Source organism: Ochlerotatus camptorhynchus, unplaced genomic scaffold (assembly GCF_037179485.1).
Source record: "Ochlerotatus camptorhynchus isolate MF236.1 unplaced genomic scaffold, CSIRO-AGI_Acam_v1.1 ptg001115l, whole genome shotgun sequence".
Lineage (NCBI taxonomy): Eukaryota > Metazoa > Arthropoda > Insecta > Diptera > Culicidae > Ochlerotatus > Ochlerotatus camptorhynchus.
This window is the reverse complement of record NW_027041509.1, coordinates 25,043-42,500: the sequence shown is the minus strand read 5'-3', so window position 1 is coordinate 42,500 and position 17,458 is coordinate 25,043. Positions and strand designations below refer to the sequence as shown.

The following is a 17,458-nucleotide window of genomic DNA, read 5'->3' as shown; positions in this document are numbered from 1 at the left end:
CGGGGGATCCTGCATCGTATAGGCCAATATGCTTGCTGGATACTGTAGGAAAGCTCTTGGAGAGGATCATCCTCAACAGGCTGACGAAATGCACGGAGAGTGAACACGGATTGTCGGAGAGACAGTTTGGATTCCGGAAAGGGAGATCGACGGTGGATGCAATTCGGACAGTGATTGACAGAGCCGAGAAAGGTTCCAAACAGAAGCGGAGAGGAAATCGATACTGCGCCGTGATTACGATTGATGTGAAGAATGCATTCAATAGCGCCAGCTGGGAGGCCATCGCCAAGGCGCTCCATAGAATGAGGGTTCCAGACTACCTCTGCAGGATTCTAAGTAGTTACTTCCAGAACCGGGTCCTGGTCTACGTGACAGACACGGGGCAGAAATCGCTTAGAATCACGGTGGGGGTTCCCCAAGGCTCCATTCTAGGTCCCACGCTGTGGAACGGAATGTACAATGGCGTGCTGACGCTCAAGCTGCCCAAAGGAGTTGAGATCGTTGGCTTTGCGGACGATGTCGTCTTGACGGTAACCGGTGAGACGCTGGAAGAAGTGGGAACGTTGGCGGCCGAGGCGATAGATACGATTGGTAACTGGATGCAAGGAGCGAAGCTGCAGATAGCCCACCACAAAACAGAAGTGATGTTGGTCAGTAACTGCAAAGCAATGCAGCGGGCAGAAATTACCGTTGGAGAGCACATGCTAAAGTATCTTGGAGTGATGATCGACGACCGGCTAATCTTTAATAGCCACATCGAATATGCTTGCGAGAAGGCGACGAAGGTCATCAACGCAATAGCCAGAATCATGCCGAACAATTCTGGTCCAAGCAGCAGCAAGAGACGTCTTCTGGCTAGTGTGTCCTCATCAATACTAAGGTACGGAGGTCCAGCCTGGATTGAAGCGCTGAAAACGAAGCAGAACCAAAGGAAATTGAGCAGTACGTTCCGGCTCATGGCCATGCGAGTCGTGAGTGCGTACAGAACCATTTCGATGGAGGCAGTATGCGTTATCGCCGGTATGATCCCAATCGGCATCACCTTGGCGGAGGACTACGAGTGCTATATGACGAGAGAAACCAGAGGAGTACGAAAAATGGTGAGAACGGAGTCGATGGCTAAGTGGCAGCAGGAGTGGGATGCAGCAGAGAACGGTAGATGGAAACACAGGCTAATACCGACTCTTTCGACCTGGTTGAACAGGAAGCATGGAGAAGTCAACTTCCACTTGACGCAGTTCCTGTCTGGTCATGGCTGCTTCAGGAAGTACCTGCATCGGTTCGGACACACAACGTCACCCTTCTGTCCGGAGTGTGGGAATGTGGAAGATTCACCAGAGCACGTGGTCTTCGAATGTCCTAGATTTGATGATGTGCGAGAGGATATGCTCGCCCTTAGCAAGGAGAATGTCGTCGAAGAAATGTGTCGAGAGGAGGGCACCTTTAACGCCGTCAGCAGAGCAGTAACGCAGATCATGTCAGCGCTGCAGCGAAAATGGCGGGAAGACCAACTAGAAAGTAGTAATGTGCTCACACAAGTGCGAACTGAAAGCCGAAGCCGGGAGAACTCTCCGTCAGAGTAGGCTGTATCCACCACCAGGGATAACCGAGTAGAACGTGACGCTGGGGCTAAATGGCTCACAAATGAGGTAAAGTGAGGTGCGTAATGCACGGCCCTCTCCGAAGTAATACGACAAGTGGTTCCGGGGGAAAAGGGCAAGGCGTCTAAGGAGGTTTTAGTGCGGTAAGAATTCCACACACCGTGTCATCGCGACTGTGCACCCAGTCGTCAAGCGGTGGCAAGATGGCCTTTTTGAAGGCTTCCTTCTTGCCAAAAAAAAAAAAAAAAAATTACACACACACGCACACACACACACACACACACACACACACACACACACACACACACACATACATACATAAACACACACATACACACACACATACACACACACATACACACACACATACACGCACACACAGAGAGACACACACACACATACACACACACACACACATACACACACACATACACACACACACACACACACACACACACACACACACACACACACACACACACACACACACACACACACACACACACACACACACACACACACACACACACACACACACACACACACACACACACACACACACACACACACACACACACACACACACACACACACACACACACACACACACACACACACACACACACGTCACGTCAGGCGACCATTACAACGAGTGGAGATAGCGGTCTGGAGGGGGGACTCTACAAAATGGAGAAAAACGGCGAAAAAACCAAAAATAATGAGGAAAAAAAATACACAAACAAATAAAAACAACGACGGCTGCATGCCGGACAAAACAAACGGAGGAGGGAACGTGTTCGCAAGAAGCGGAAAGCTGCAGAGATCACCAGCATCAAACCAGGTGACCACAGCGAGTTCCAGTAGTAGCATACCCCAAGTGGAACAGCATGGACCCCAAGGAGAGCAGCTAGGTGCGGTGCCATGCCAAATATTCACACCGAAATCCAACAGTGGCAAGCAGCAAGAATTGCAGCTTGGGAGAACCAAAATAACGGAGGTTAGGAGGAAGATCGATGAACTCTATGTGTTCGTGAAGGATAAGAACAACATACACAAGGAGGTCAAGTTTCTAGCGACGGTCATCAAATCCGGTATAGCTGTGGCAGATCGGGAACTGCAAGAATGGAGAAGAAGAGCCGAAGCGGCCGAAAAGGCTCTGCTTGAGGCCAAGGAGAATGCAATGCTGGCTGAAGCGCAGGAGACGCCGAAGGGACCAACGAATCCACGTCCGGATAAAAGAGATAGGGAAACGCCAAAAAATAGGGAAACGAAGAGGCCCCTAAAAAACACAAGGACGACGAATACGGGGACAAGGAGCAAGAAGATGGAGAAGACAGTGATTGGCGTAAAATCGAAAACCAGAAGGAGAAGAGGAAAAAACTGAAGGAAGAGGAACAAAGGAAGAAAGAACAGAAGAAGAAGGAGAAGAAGGAAAAGAAGAATGAAGAGGAAGAAAAGAAGAAGAAGACGGAAGAGAGGAAGAAGGAAGTCAAGAAGAAGGAAAACCCCAGGCATCGTAGGGAGAGAAGTAAGGGCAACGCTCTGGTTATCGAGGCGAAAGACAAAACGACATACGCAGCACTCCTCCGGAAAGTGAGAGAGGATCCGGAGTTGAAGCAACTAGACGAGAACGTGGTGAAAACCAGGCACACCCAGAAAGGCGAGATGCTTTTCGAGCTGAAGAAGGACCCGTCGGTGAGGAGTTCAGCCTGCAAGGAACTCGTCGAAAAATCTCTTGGCGAGGACGCGAACGTAAGAGTCTTATCGCAGGAGTCAGTGGTCGAGTGCAAGGATCTGGATGAGATCACAATGGAACACGAGGTACGGTGTGCGCTGAAGGTGCAATGCAACCTGGGAGATGTGCTTATGACAATCCGGTTGAGGAAGGCGTACGGTGGTACACAAACGGCGTCGATACGACTTGCGACGGACGCAGCTAAAGAGTTGCTAAAGACAGGACGAGTCAAGGTTGGGTGGTCAGTATGCCCCCTGAAAGCTATCCCTCGGGTTACCAAGCAAATGGAGAGATGCTTTAAGTGCATGAACTTTGGTCACAGGTGAGAAACTGCAAAGGCCCTGATAGATAGGAGCTGTGCAGGAAATGCGAAGAGAAGGGGCACGTTGCTAAAGACTGTATGAAGCATCCAAGGTGCATGCTCTGCAGAAAGGAGGACGGAAACGGTATATAAGACGGGAAGTTTCAGGTGCCCAGCTTACAAAAAGGCGATAGCGGGCCAATAGTAATGGAGATAACCCAAATAAATCTCAATCATTGTGACACAGCACAGCAACTGTTGTGGCAGTCGACAACGGAAACAAAGTGCGACGTTGCAATGATTGCGGAGCCGTATCGAGTCCCTCCCGATAACGACAACTGGGTGGCCGATAGAGCAGGGATGGCGGCAATACAAGTTATGGGCAGGTATCCCATACAAGCAGTGGTGACGAGGTCTTACGAAGGTTTTTTGATCGCCAAAATTAATGGAACCTTCGTATGTAGCTGCTATGCACCCCCGAGATGGACAATGGAGCAGTTTCACCAGATGCCAGGTATTTGGTGAACTATATAAATACCAAATACAAAGTTTAGAGTGGGATGCCTCTAGCTAATTTGGGTTGTTTTATCTAAAGATATATGAACTTTCTTGAAATTCTTTGAAATCCGCTGATGTACTACCGGTTTCAAAACGAACTTCCCTGAAGCACTAAAAATTATTCCGAAAATCTACGAACTTCCCTGAGGTTCTGAAATTTTCTCTGACCATCCACGAACGTCCCTGTGGGACCACAAATTTCTTTAAAGATCTAATAAATTTTCTGAACCACTGAAAATATCTCTGAACATCTCCAAACTTTACTGAATTTCTGCAAATTTCCTTCCCTGAAATAGTGAAAATTACTCTGAAGATCAATAAATATTTCTGAAGCACTGAAAGTTATTCTGAACATTTACGAATTTCCCTGGACTTCTGACAATTTCTCTGAAGATCTATAAACTTCCCTAAAAATCTGAAAATTACTCTGACGATCTTCGAACTTCCCTGAAGTTTTGTGTACTCCCAGAACTTCTATAAATTTCTCTGAAGATTTTCGAACTACCCTGAAGCAATAAAAATTTCTCTGAAAGTCTACAAACTTCCCTGAATTTCTGCAAATTTTTCTGAAGCAATAAAAATTTACATGAAGACCTCCTTTAAGTTCTGCAAATTTCACTGAGGATCAACAAACTTCCCAGAAATTCAGTGTTTTCCCTGAATTTGCTAATTGCCAATTTGCATAAAGCTCTTTGAACTGCCCTTATCGTACTGAAAATAACTCTTAAAATATTCGATGATCTTTAAATTTATGTGATCTTTCCTGAAGTTCTGCGAGTTTATCTAAAGTTCTGCGAACTTCTCTGAAATTCTGTTCTTTTAATTTCCCTAATCTACGAACATCACTGTAGATCTGCTAATTACACTAGTTTACAAAACAACATAAAAAGTGTGAACTTTAGTGGTTGACCAACGTTTCTAATGCAAAATCCTACGCTGAATTCAATGCCGTGGTCAGAAAAAAATAAAGTAGAGCCATTTTTGAGATATACAAAAATTTTGATTTTTTGAATTTTGGACAAAAGTACGATTACTAAAATGTCAATATCTTTGGAACTAGTGCACCAATTTTAAATCTTTTTTTATGAAAGTGAAGCTAAATAAATTTGCTATAGAATATTATGTCTTAATTAAAAATTTAATTTTGAAGTCAATTAAAAATTTACAGCATTTTTTTTTTATTTTTCCTGCGAATTTTCCATAAAAATCTTGTTTTAATCAACATTTTTAATGGGATAAAAAGATTAAAAAAAATATTCCATAATTTATTCTAAAAGTCCATTAAAAACTGGAGAAAATGAGCCTTTAATGGATGAAATCGGTTGGAAATTGTCGAAGTTATGAAATTTTTTGTAAAATCATGGAAATTGAATGTTCCAAGATTGGCCGTTGTCCCGCTCCTAGGTTCATGCACCACTTCCAGTCAAGCATGGGAAAAATCGTTCCATTTTGCATTCTCAACTCACTCACACGCATATAACATCAGAAACGATCAGCAGCTTGTGCGAGCCGTACTGATTTCGTTCGTATTCGCATTGCTTCTATTTTCTTCGATGAATGCAGAATTGAGCAAAACAGACAGCTGAGCGTAACATGAATGATGCTGAGTGTAGTAGTGTGGATGATTCCTCCACAGGAGTGGAACTTTGGATCAGAAAGTGGCTCCACTTGTCATTTGCGAACACTAGCGCACCTAGCGGTAGAAGGCATCTTCTGCCTGCAGTTAAGATAGGCAGCATGCTATGATAGTGTGAGTGCACATAGAAAGCCCTGTGGAACGCTACCACAACACATCGCTTGTTGAGCAGAAAAACGAACACTTTTTGATTCACCGATTTGTTTGCACTTCTCCTTCTGTTCTGTGATTCCTCTCTTATTATTTTTTACATGCTGAGCCTTTTACGATTGCATTCTGCTGAGTGAGCTGAATGAGAATATTGCAGAAAGAATCACTTTTTATTTTCTAGCTTTAAACATGCATTGACACATTTAAATCGCTATTAATATCAAGAAAACTGTTATACTGTAACACATAAACATAAGCGTCACGCAAATAACTTAAAACTGCTGTGACCAATTCAACTGATTTAAATCAGTGAGCCAAAAACTATCTGACTCGGCTATTTAAATCGTTAGCATTCGGATTTTACGCATTTAATCTGGTTCTCCCTCGCTAGAGAAAATTGTTCGGCTGCCTTTCAGTTTATCCTTATTTCCTTCTACTGCTGTCAGTTCTGAGTCGAGCTGCAGAGTCACTTGGTAGGAAGAATTTACACTCGTTCGGCAATCTGTTTGTATGCGAGGATGGCTATTTTGATTCTGTGGTGCTCGCGCGAGTGAATGAATTTTCCCATGCTTGCTTCCAGTAAGCCTTTCTGCGGACGTGTACGCATACGGTGCATTTCACTAACACTACCAGCTGTCACGCAAAATTAAATGGGATATTTTCAACAATATAATTTACGCTAGTGTTTGTGAGACCGCTCGGCGAGAACCTAACGCAACCAACTCAATTTGACAGCTTTCTTTCTTTAACATTGCTTAACGATGTATACGACAAAACGTGAATTCAAGTGTAAAAATGATCCTCAAAAGTTTTGTTACGCGTGTGGCAACTATATATTTACAAAATCGGTCAATTTCACTGCTTCGTTGCAAACTGCATACAGGCTTTATTTTAAAATTGATCCTGGAGACTTTGACGAACCGTGGTTTACAAAAGTATTATGTAGTTCGTGCAAAACGTGCTTGGCTAGGTGGATGTCAGGCGCAAGGTAAATTGATTTTTTGAATAACTTTCATATAAACAATTTATGTACAGCATGGTAGTGCTTTGTTCTTTCCTGATCGACAATATCTTACTTCATCTATTTTTGATAAGTGTTAATGTCTTACTTACTAACTCACTTATTTGTTATCTGTCAGTCGCTATTTGTCCTTTGACATGCCCACCATATGGCGTCGACCGTTTTGTCATGCAACGGATTGTTATTTCTGTTTGACAAAAGTTAAGCAACAAGGACGTCACAAAACAGTTGAGTATCCACAAGTGGCTTCTATGACAAAACCTGTTCCACATTCAAGTTCGGTCCCGTATCCTGTTTATCCAAAGTGGAAACGAGCGCCCTCTGTTGAATCGACCGTTACAAAAAGTGAGGAGGAATTCAAGGAGGAATGCGAGGAAGACTTCGAGGTGGAATTGGAAAGAAACCCAAAACTGTTTACACAATCCGAATTTAATGATTTGGTGCGAGATCTCGACTTATCGAAGGAGAAATCCGAATTGCTGGCATCACGCTTGAAAGAACACAACATGCTGAGCGAGGCTGCAAAGGACAAGGCATGTTTTTGCCATGACGTAAACGGCTTGTTTGAAGAGTTTGGTGAGCCATATGATCCAGCTGAATGGCGTTTATTCATCGATAGCAGCAAGTTGAGCTTGAAATTTCCATGATTTTACTGCATCAAGGGAATGAGAAACCTTCTATTCCATTAGCTTATGCCGTTAATATGAAGGAAACGTATGAATCAATGGCTCTATTGCTCAATTTGATAAATTACAATCAACACAATTGGAAAATTTGTTCCGATCTTAAAGTGGTTGCCATGATGACTGGATTGCAACAGGGATACACAAAATATATGTGTTTTTTGTGTAAATGGGACAGTCGAGCTCGTAAGGAACACTACGTCCGAAAAGATTGGCCAAAACGGGATAATTTCACAATTGGTAAAGACAACGTTAAAAATGATCCTCTTGTGGTAAAAGAACGCATAATACTTACACCACTACATATAAAACTTGGGCTATTCAAAAATTTCGTCAAAGCGTTGCAAAAAGAAGGGCCGGCATTCCAGTACTTGAAATCAGTATTTCCAAATTTATCTGACGCAAAGATAGAGGAAGGTGTATTTGTTGGCCCACAGATCAAAAAACTGCTCAATGATTCCGCATTCAATACAGTTTTGACACCAGATGAGGAAGAAGCGTGGAAATCGTTCCAGCGAGTTGTCACAACCTTTTTAGGAAATTTCAGAAGCCCAGATTATGAGGAAGCCGTCGATGAATTGCTCAAAAATTATGAGAAAATAGGTATAAATCAAAAATATTGTGTTTGTTACATATAATTAATTTCAAATCCTTTTATTTCACTGAACACAGGTGTGAATATGTCTTTGAAGATACATTTCCTACATTCTCACATGGATTTTTTCCCGGAAAATCTTGGTGACGAGAGTGATGAGCACGGCGAACGTTTTCACCAACAAATGAAGATGATGGAACGTCGTTACCAAGGGTTTTGGGATGAAGCAATGATGGGTGACTATTGTTGGTTTCTGATTCGAGAAACAAGTTCAAAACATCGAAGACAAAGTCATTCGATTCTCAATCATTTTTAATAAAACCTAAATAAATTTCTTTTGTATCAACTCGGTTTTAAATCCTGATATGCCTTAATCAAATTGATATGTAGAGAAAAGAATCTCCCATGAAAACTTTACATGCGATTTGGATGCTTACAACGACACCTAGAAAAGGAACTCTAAAGCTGTTGTATTTCAGCAACATTTTTAAGTGTTTTACAAAAATGCTCATAACTTCGACAATTTCCAACCGATTTCATCCATTAAAGGTTCATTTTCTCCGGTTTTGAATGGACTTTAAGAATAAATTATGGAATGATTTTTTGAATCTTTTTATCCCATTAAAAATGTTGATTAAAACAAGATTTTTATGGAAAATTCGCAGGAAAAATAAAAAAAAAATGCTGTAAATTTTTAAATGACTTCAAAATTGAATTTTTAATTAAGACATAATATTCTAGTGAACGATAGCAAATTTATTTAGCTTCAATTTAAAAAAAAAGGTTTAAAATTGGTGCACTAGTGTAGCATTTTGACGTCTTCTAGAATGTTTCTTCAATTTTTGAGCACATACTTTATTTGAGTTGTAAAATTTTTCGCTTGAAGGGGTTATATACGTAGACAAAAACAAACTTTTTTATGTCTTGTTAAATACGATGAACATCTATGAAAACATTATAGATAACATCATTTTAAGAAACTTTGTCGAACATGACATTTTTCTATCTCTCAACTGGACGAAACTATATGGTGAAAATGGAGTACAAACGGTATGACTTTGTAACGCTATCTTCGGTAAAACTTTGTAACGCTATCTTCAAAGAGGTGTATCTTGCAGCTTAGTAGATATTAGCAGCTAATCTCAACGTTATTTTTCTCAAAATCTTATACCCTACTGTTACATATACAATACATAGAGGTATCCAAGGGAATGCCTAATCTTATCTTATCTTATCTTTCTTTATTAAAGAGACTTTCAGCCATCGGCTGGTTCATCTCTGGGGATGCCTAATGAATTTTCTAATAAAGTACCTCAATGTTTTGTTACGTCTTACAGTTTTCATGACCATTTTTCCAAATATTTTCATAAGGGTAGGTTCTCCACTGCTCTTTCAATACTTGTTCAGGTCCCTAACAGCTGGGCAAAATTTTGACAAATTTTGTAATAATCTCGATTTTAATTTTGTTTGGGAAAATGAACGAGCCTATTCATTTGCTTGCCACATTTCACCAAAACTATACTAATCTATCTCAATCTAAAGAGAACACTATGCTAAACAACTTTGTCGAAGCTGCAACGCACCTTATGTACATACTTGGAAAAATGGTCATGAAACCAGCAAAACGTAACAATACTTAATTGATATGTAATAGTAGGGTATAAGTTGCTGAACTGAATTGCGTTGAGCTCAGCTGCTAATACTTGCTAACCTGCAAGATACCCCTTAAAAATAGTGTCAACAAATTATAAATATGGATGTAAATCCTTAAAACGTAGAAATAGCGATTAAAAGAAAGCATTAGATTAAGCAAAAATACACAGCTTTGTATAACATTGAAAAAATTGGAATTGTTACACTCAATAGTTTCGCTGCAAAAGGCCAATTTTTTATATTTCGTCCTACCCCCAGGCTGAAAATCTCTCTAATAAAGCAAAAAAAAAAATATTTCGTCCCGCTGTGCTCCGTAAAAAAAACCAGGCTACCGTTCAAAAGGGCTGACCTTATTTGTTTTACTTCGAAATGATTATATCTTCACATATGTTGTCAAAGAGTGAATTGTAGACAGTTATCTTGAAGTATCAAACAATTTATTATTTTATAAAGTAATTACTACTGTCACCTAAAGGCATGGAAAATCATTTGCATTCATTTCGTGCATTCATTTACATTCATTTGCCCCTAACTTTTTTCATCAATAAAATTCCGCAAAATGATGTATGGAGCTTTTGTAGATTTTGTTATCAGCTACAACTTTTGTTAAAAACTCAAATCCGTATCTCTGTGTATTTTACATTCACTGAAAAACAGTAACGAGTTCTGCCCGCTCTAATTCGTGATGCATAAGAGTTACAGATTTAAGTTACAGGCAAAAGTTGTAGCTAATAACAAAACCTACTAAAACTCTGTACATCATTTTGTGGAATGCTGTTGATGAAACAAGTTAGAGGCAAATGAATGTAAATGAATGCATGAAATGAATGTAAATGATTGTCCATGCCTGGTCACCTATGTAATTATCAAAATTTAATAACGAGTGTTCAAAACACCAGGTGTGCCTTATTTCGACTATTTTTGCCGAAATTTTTGCTTACAACAGCGACAACAGGTAGTGAACAAAGCACCGAGCTACAGGTAATGAACAAAGCACACCAAAAGAAGTAAACAGCTGCCGTTAGCGTGATTGACACCGTGGAGAATAACTGATGCTGCCCCGACAGCTGAGAGCAAACTGAGATGTTTATGATGTGGATTGGTTTGCCAATTTTTAGTATCGAAACAGATGCAAATTTACTACGTGTTCAAAGTAGCCCGCCTGTTTACATTTCCAACTGTGGTTAAATGGATAATTTATTGATTTCACACGAACATTTTCAAATTCGCTGACAACAGAAATGTGCCCAAGACGGTATCACATTACATTACATGAGCATATTTATCGAAATTTCGGTTAGTGTGATGGGTCAGATCTCATCATATTGGATGTGTCGCATGACTTTGTCATAAAATGCTTTTTTTCGAAATTCATTTACGGGCCCAATATTGGGGACACTTAGGCCTACATTAGGAACATTAACACTATATTCACAACAAAAAAAAACTTAAAAATTGAACTGAAGCACCAGTACCGAAACTTTGGAATGAATAAAAATAATCTCGATCAAACTTGAATCTTCAAAAATCATAGTAATAAATTTTCAACACTAAAAAGTTCTCATGGATATTAAACTAATAGTTATGGTATAAAGATAAAGTTACTAATCAATACAATAAAACTCACCTATACCAGCTTTATTTCTCCTTCCTCTTTTAGCTTTGTTGCATGGTTTATCATCGGGGGTTGATGACATTTTTTCAGATTCATGTGTATCAACGGTTAAACTTGATTCGGTTTCCATCTTATGTAAACTTTCCTGGTTAGATTGAGGTGCATGCACAATTGTGCCATTATCGTGTTCATCATAAGAAACTGAAGAATTGTTCTTATGTTCTGTTGTTGATAAAAGTTTGTCATAGGAACTACTTTTGCTCACTTCACAGTTATCAGGAGAACTTGAAACGATTTCTTCTTTCATACTGTTTTTTCCGCAGAATGCTGATTCTGGTAGGCTTTTTTCTTTATTCGGGTTACTGTTTTCTGAATGTTGGTCTAGGGAGCATGAATGTAGTTCCTTGTGTTTTTCTTCAGATTTGTCATCACTATATTTTATTGTGCTATCTACCGAACAGTCATCTTTTAATTCCTCGTGCTCAATTATTTCCGAGGATATGCTATCAATTTCCACGCATTTACTGCTATGCTTACTTGCTTTTGAATGTGCTTCAGTCTTATCTACATTTGCTTCATCAATTACCTTGTTTTTGTCTACTGAAGTTACTTGATGATCATTGGGGTTGTAGTTTTTATTTATCTTTTTCTTAAGCGGGAGATCCTTGTTATCTGTTCGGGCAGATTTCGGAAGATAACATACACTTGCATTTTTATTGATATCGGATTCCTTACATGGTTGTGATTGAATCTCATCTTTAGAGACGTTAACTTCCGTCTTCGTATCATCACCTGTTTTTATGTTTCCCATCTTATTATCCACACCATGACCTAAACCATACACAAAAAGTGTAGGTTCCTCTATAACTTCACTAAAATATGGTTGGGATTCACACTTTGCTCCTGATCCTTCACCTCGAATAACCATAGTTGGTTCTTCCACAGTATCATTTGTCGGTTCTCCTTTCTCGATGGACTCCATTTTTAAGTCAACTTTTGTAATTTCTAAATCCTTCGTTACTTGAATATTGGATTGGGGATTGTCTGGTTCATTTTTATCTCCAAATAAAATTTTCTTTTCATCGTGCACTGTTTCCTCAGCTATTTTATAAACTCTTCTCTCAATAATAAGAGAATTCTCTTTGGCTTGTTGCTTCAAACATGGGTTATCGTCTAAATGCGATAAATTACTGTTGCTGCTTGTGTCTTCATCAATCACGTCTTGAGATGAGGCTATGCTAAATTCGTTATTTTTCAGATTTTCTATTAACTGCGCGACTTCATCGCGGGTACTGAAATAAGATAAACAAATAAATGCAATGATTACTTTTATTAAGAGCTTTTAATCTTATAACAAATTATATTGAAGCCACTAATAATGTCATGGATTGAAAATTGCATCAAAACTAGTTTATTTAATATACCGACATTATTATGTTTTTGCCCGAAAAGAGAGTACTACTCCAGTGGTTTTCAACCGTATTTGTTCCATGCCGCCTTTAAAAAAAACTGCTCACATCCGTTCCCCCTCCAACATATTACCTAGGTAATTTAATAGAAAATAAATTAGACGTTACAATACCTTAATACAGTCTCGTAAATATATTAGAGTCAATTAAATTGTTAACAAGTTTACGCAATTCAAAGGTTTATACGTATACGATGCGCTATGTTGAAACCCCTTTTAATTTTGTAAATTAAAAGTCAATGTAAAGGCTGTACCTGAGCACTTTCCGTTAGCATTTGGAGCTGTGGTTGACAAAGCACACCGCATGGACGTCTAGTGTAGTAATATCCATAACATTGCCAAGGACCAAGTGTAAGGGAGACGACTCTAGCTAAGATGCAGGGAAAATTTTGATTTGCTGTTGTGAGTTGCGTGTGTTGATAAAAAGATAGGAAGATGAAGATTTTCTGCAAAAGAATGCAGTACAATAAGTGCGTAGTTAAATTGAAAAGCAATATAGCAACAATATGAAATAGCAATATATATATATATTGTTATTGTTATTGTTATTGCTCAATTCACACCCTGGCAGGCTCTGCTGCCTACCGATCTGCACTTAAGCCAGGCATGAACCTACGGAAATTTAGTCGTGGCCTATAACGACTTTCCTTTCACTAGCAGGCTTTTTGGTCCCATTAGCGTCCGATTAGGGGATAGTAAGAGATTAAAAGAATAAAGAAGAGAGATAGAGGATTTTGTTGTTTTGCTGAAAAGAAATAAAAAAAAAAACAAAAAAAAAACACGCCGGCTTGTTGTGCAACATCAGGTTAGTTCGCTTTCATTCCGTTCCAAGGGGCAACGTCCATCGTCGTCGTACTCAAATACCTGGGAATCTCCAGAGGTGCATAGGGCCAACGTGAAAGACTTCCATTCTGGGCAGCTGCTTGACCTGGGCCCAGGTCAAATTCCTATCGGCTTGCTTAATTTCCTTGTTGACGCTCCGCCGCCTTAGTATTTGCCTTTGCTGCGATGTTCTGGCGGATTTAATTCATAATCAAACGCTTGCCTGCAGACTTCGTTTCTATTGCTATCGGCTTCTGATGACATTTACATCTAAGATCCATTTGTGAGGCCACCAGCCACAAGTTATATACTGCAGGCAGCGGTTGATGAGACCTGCAGCTTTTGAGTGTTCTCCACTGGTGCTGCACAGATTCCACGTTTTAATCGAAGTTTCGAGTTTTGGTACGTTGATCAATCTGATTTGATCTCCGCTTTTGTGTAAATGTCATATTATAACCGACCTTATTACCATCACCTTAGTGTGTGACATCAGGTGTACGCTCCTCTGTGTTTTCGTTACCAACGCAGTTAATTTGACACGTTTGTTGCATTCCCGTATGTCTCAATATTATTCTTGCTGAACCACCGTCAAACCAACTATCCAGAGGCAGCGAACCACCTTAACACCTGAAATTATACAAAAACAAATTAAACATTACCGGGGGGGGGGGCCCTTCCTCGATTGCAACAGCTCCAAGTCATGCAACAGGATCATTTCGTGCCCCATGACAACTTGATCCAGTTGCTTCCAGGTTCATTGTTTTGGCGCCAGCCGGGAGAGACTTGATCCTGTACCAAATGCTTTCCTTGTCTCCATTCCGCTCAGCTACTCGCAATTGATTGTGATATAGTGGGCGGAATATTACAATGTGAGACAATTCAATACAGACGTCTTCCAAATTTGGCCGATCGGGTTACCACCTGGCACCTCTTAGCAAGCACTATGCTACGAACAGTGATGGAAAAGTTCGCAAAAAATCACTATGACTCGCGAACTTTTCCCTTGGAGAACTTCGTGAAATATCGCGAACTTTTCCAACACTGGCTACGAACCACACGACCCATCAGCACTACACGTTCCGCTGACGTAGGAAGACAACCGACAACACCGACACATCCGCACATAGGTACAGTCCAGTTGTGCATTCTTAGAGAATAAGACATTCAATGTAACTTAGTATTTAAATAAAATCATTCTTATTTCGGCCTTCAGCCAAGCAAGTTCTTTTTTTAAAAGGTCCGTCCGAAGGCACGAAAGTTATTTGGCGCAGTCGGTAGGATGCGCTTAGATAACGGAAGACTTGATGCACCTGAAAATCCTGTGATTCCTCCGGTACAAAATACCGAAAGAAACCAAGCGGGAAATATCAACATTGATGTGGAATGTCAGCGAGGCAAAATTCCAGATCTGATCAAAAATTTGCCAACATTCGCAGGTAATCCAAAACAAATTAATCATTGCATTACTTGTGCAGACCGAGTAGTCAACATATATAGACACCTGATTGGTACTGACGTCTATGAGGCATGGCTCATGGAAATCAGAAACAAGATTATCGGCGAAGCTGGAGATCTTTTAGCCTCTAGCGGAATTCCACTTGATTGGGGAAAAATTAAAAACCAACCAAAAAATCATCTACGGGGAATTAAACGGAATTAAACGTGAATTGTCAACCCTACTTCAAGAATAACAACTCGGTCAGGAATGTTTACACTGCAATTAGTGATTGCTATACCGGAATCTCCACACACATTTAGATGGATGCACAGTGGCAGCATCCCGATGAATTAGTGAAATTCGTAGATAAACTATGCCTCGAGAAATTCATCGATGGCTTGGATGAACCCTACTCATCGGACGTAGGACTATTGCAACCAACTAATCTCAGTCAGGCATACCAATATACCAACGACAAAGCTAATAAAATAGCAAGGAGAAACGGAGATTATGAAGCAAATGCTAATCAAAATCTCGGAGTAATGCAAAAAACCCCACCACATTCGAATAACTTTCCAATCAAACAAGGTCCACCAATCAGAGCACAATATAATACAAATTACCAGACCCATCAGAGTAGACAGTTGAATAATTGTTCATATCAAAAACCAAACTTTGAAAATTTTAGTAGATCAGTTCAACCCAGTCCTTACAAGACAACAACAAACCAAACAACTAACAGACTGGAAACAAAATTTTCAAACAACAATGTGAACTCTCAATCCATTGCAGGGCAGAGTAGACCGTTTAATAATCAATTTGTCAGAACTAACCAGTCCAGACAATTTTATAGACCAAATCATGAGATAGCGAATCAAGAAGTAACCCATGATTATGATTATCAAGAATACGGGGACTATCAAAATTCCCCAGATTACGCAGACTCTCGAGACTATTCATATTCTCAAGAGAATTCAAATTATTCAGATTCTACTCCAGGTGAAGATTATCTCGACGAAGGATTGAACAATGAAGTAAATTTTCACACAACCCCGACTATACAAGAGCTAGGGTAAAAACTGATTTGTACCATTTATTACAATAGAGAGTCAAAATGGACCTCTAAAATTTTTAATTGACACAGGAGCTAATAAGTCATTTATTAGCCCTTGACCAACGATAGCTCAAGCTTTTCCGGCAAGAAAAAATGGATGGTTTGGCCAACTTCCGAGAACGAAAACAAAGGACTTCCGTCGATCACAAAAACTCGTTTTATTCTGATTTTTCTCTCGTTACAGTGTTGCTGGTTTTCCATTAGCATAAACAAGTGTATTACGTACTTCAAATAAAAGTCACTCAAAAGTTCAGTTCAGCGACCTATTAAAAAATGTGACGGCGTTAGCACGGAATAGTCGCTTGGATCATCCGACAGCGCAAACAAAGGTCGCGAGTTAAGAATGGCCTCCGTTTGAACCAAAACGGTGCTCATCTCTTCATACGTAAGCCTGGTCTCACCAACAGTTCTCTTCAGGTGGTATTTCATGGATTTCACCCCCGCTTCCCAGATTCCGCCAAAGTGTGGGCTTGTGGGGGGGATGAAATGCCAGCGGATGCCTTTTACGCTACAGAACTCTTTTACTTTCAGTTGATACTGCTCATCTTCAACCAACTCCTTCAGAGCAGCTAGTTCATGGTTGGCACCGACAAAAGTAGTAGCGTTATCACTGTGGATGTCACTCGGCAATCCTCGACGACTGGAAAAACGTTGCAATGCAGCAATGAATGTGTCGGTCGACAGTCTTGAAACTAGTTCTAAATGGATGGCTTTCACTGCCATACACACGAAGACGACCACGTATGCCTTATACAGCTTCGTACTCCGACCTCCTAGTTTCAACATAAATGGACCAGCATAGTCAATACCAACCTTGGAGAATGGTGGCGCTGGATTGACTCGAGACTCCGGAAGATTTCCCATGAACTGACCACCTGGTATAGGACGCTGCCTAGCACACACCTGACAATTGGAAACGATTTTCTTGATTGCCAACCTTACGCGCACCGGCCAGTAATGTTCGCGTACGATAGCTAACAATCCATTCTGTCCAACATGAAAATGTTCCAAATGCAGTCCACGTATGATTGCCTCTATGACGTGATGCTTCTCCGGTAACAACACCTG

General features: G+C 40.3%; 1 protein-coding gene across 3 annotated transcripts in view; it reads right to left on the bottom strand.

The window, feature by feature from the left end:
- LOC135716090 (remodeling and spacing factor 1) overlaps positions 1 to 17,458 on the bottom strand; it is a 68,582-nt gene that overhangs the window by 31,776 nt on the left and 19,348 nt on the right. The window contains exons 4-5 of one of the 3 annotated variants that reach the window (XM_065238910.1): positions 12,284 to 12,840; positions 11,561 to 12,220 (exon numbers count right to left, since the gene is read on the bottom strand). The exons of 1 other annotated variant lie outside the window; for it this stretch is intronic. In XM_065238910.1, coding sequence (XP_065094982.1) covers positions 11,561 to 12,220; positions 12,284 to 12,840 — 1,217 coding nt within the window. Of the gene's footprint in view, positions 1 to 11,560; positions 12,841 to 17,458 lie in introns of all 3 variants that reach the window. One more of the 3 variants, XM_065238909.1, reaches the window with a different exon arrangement.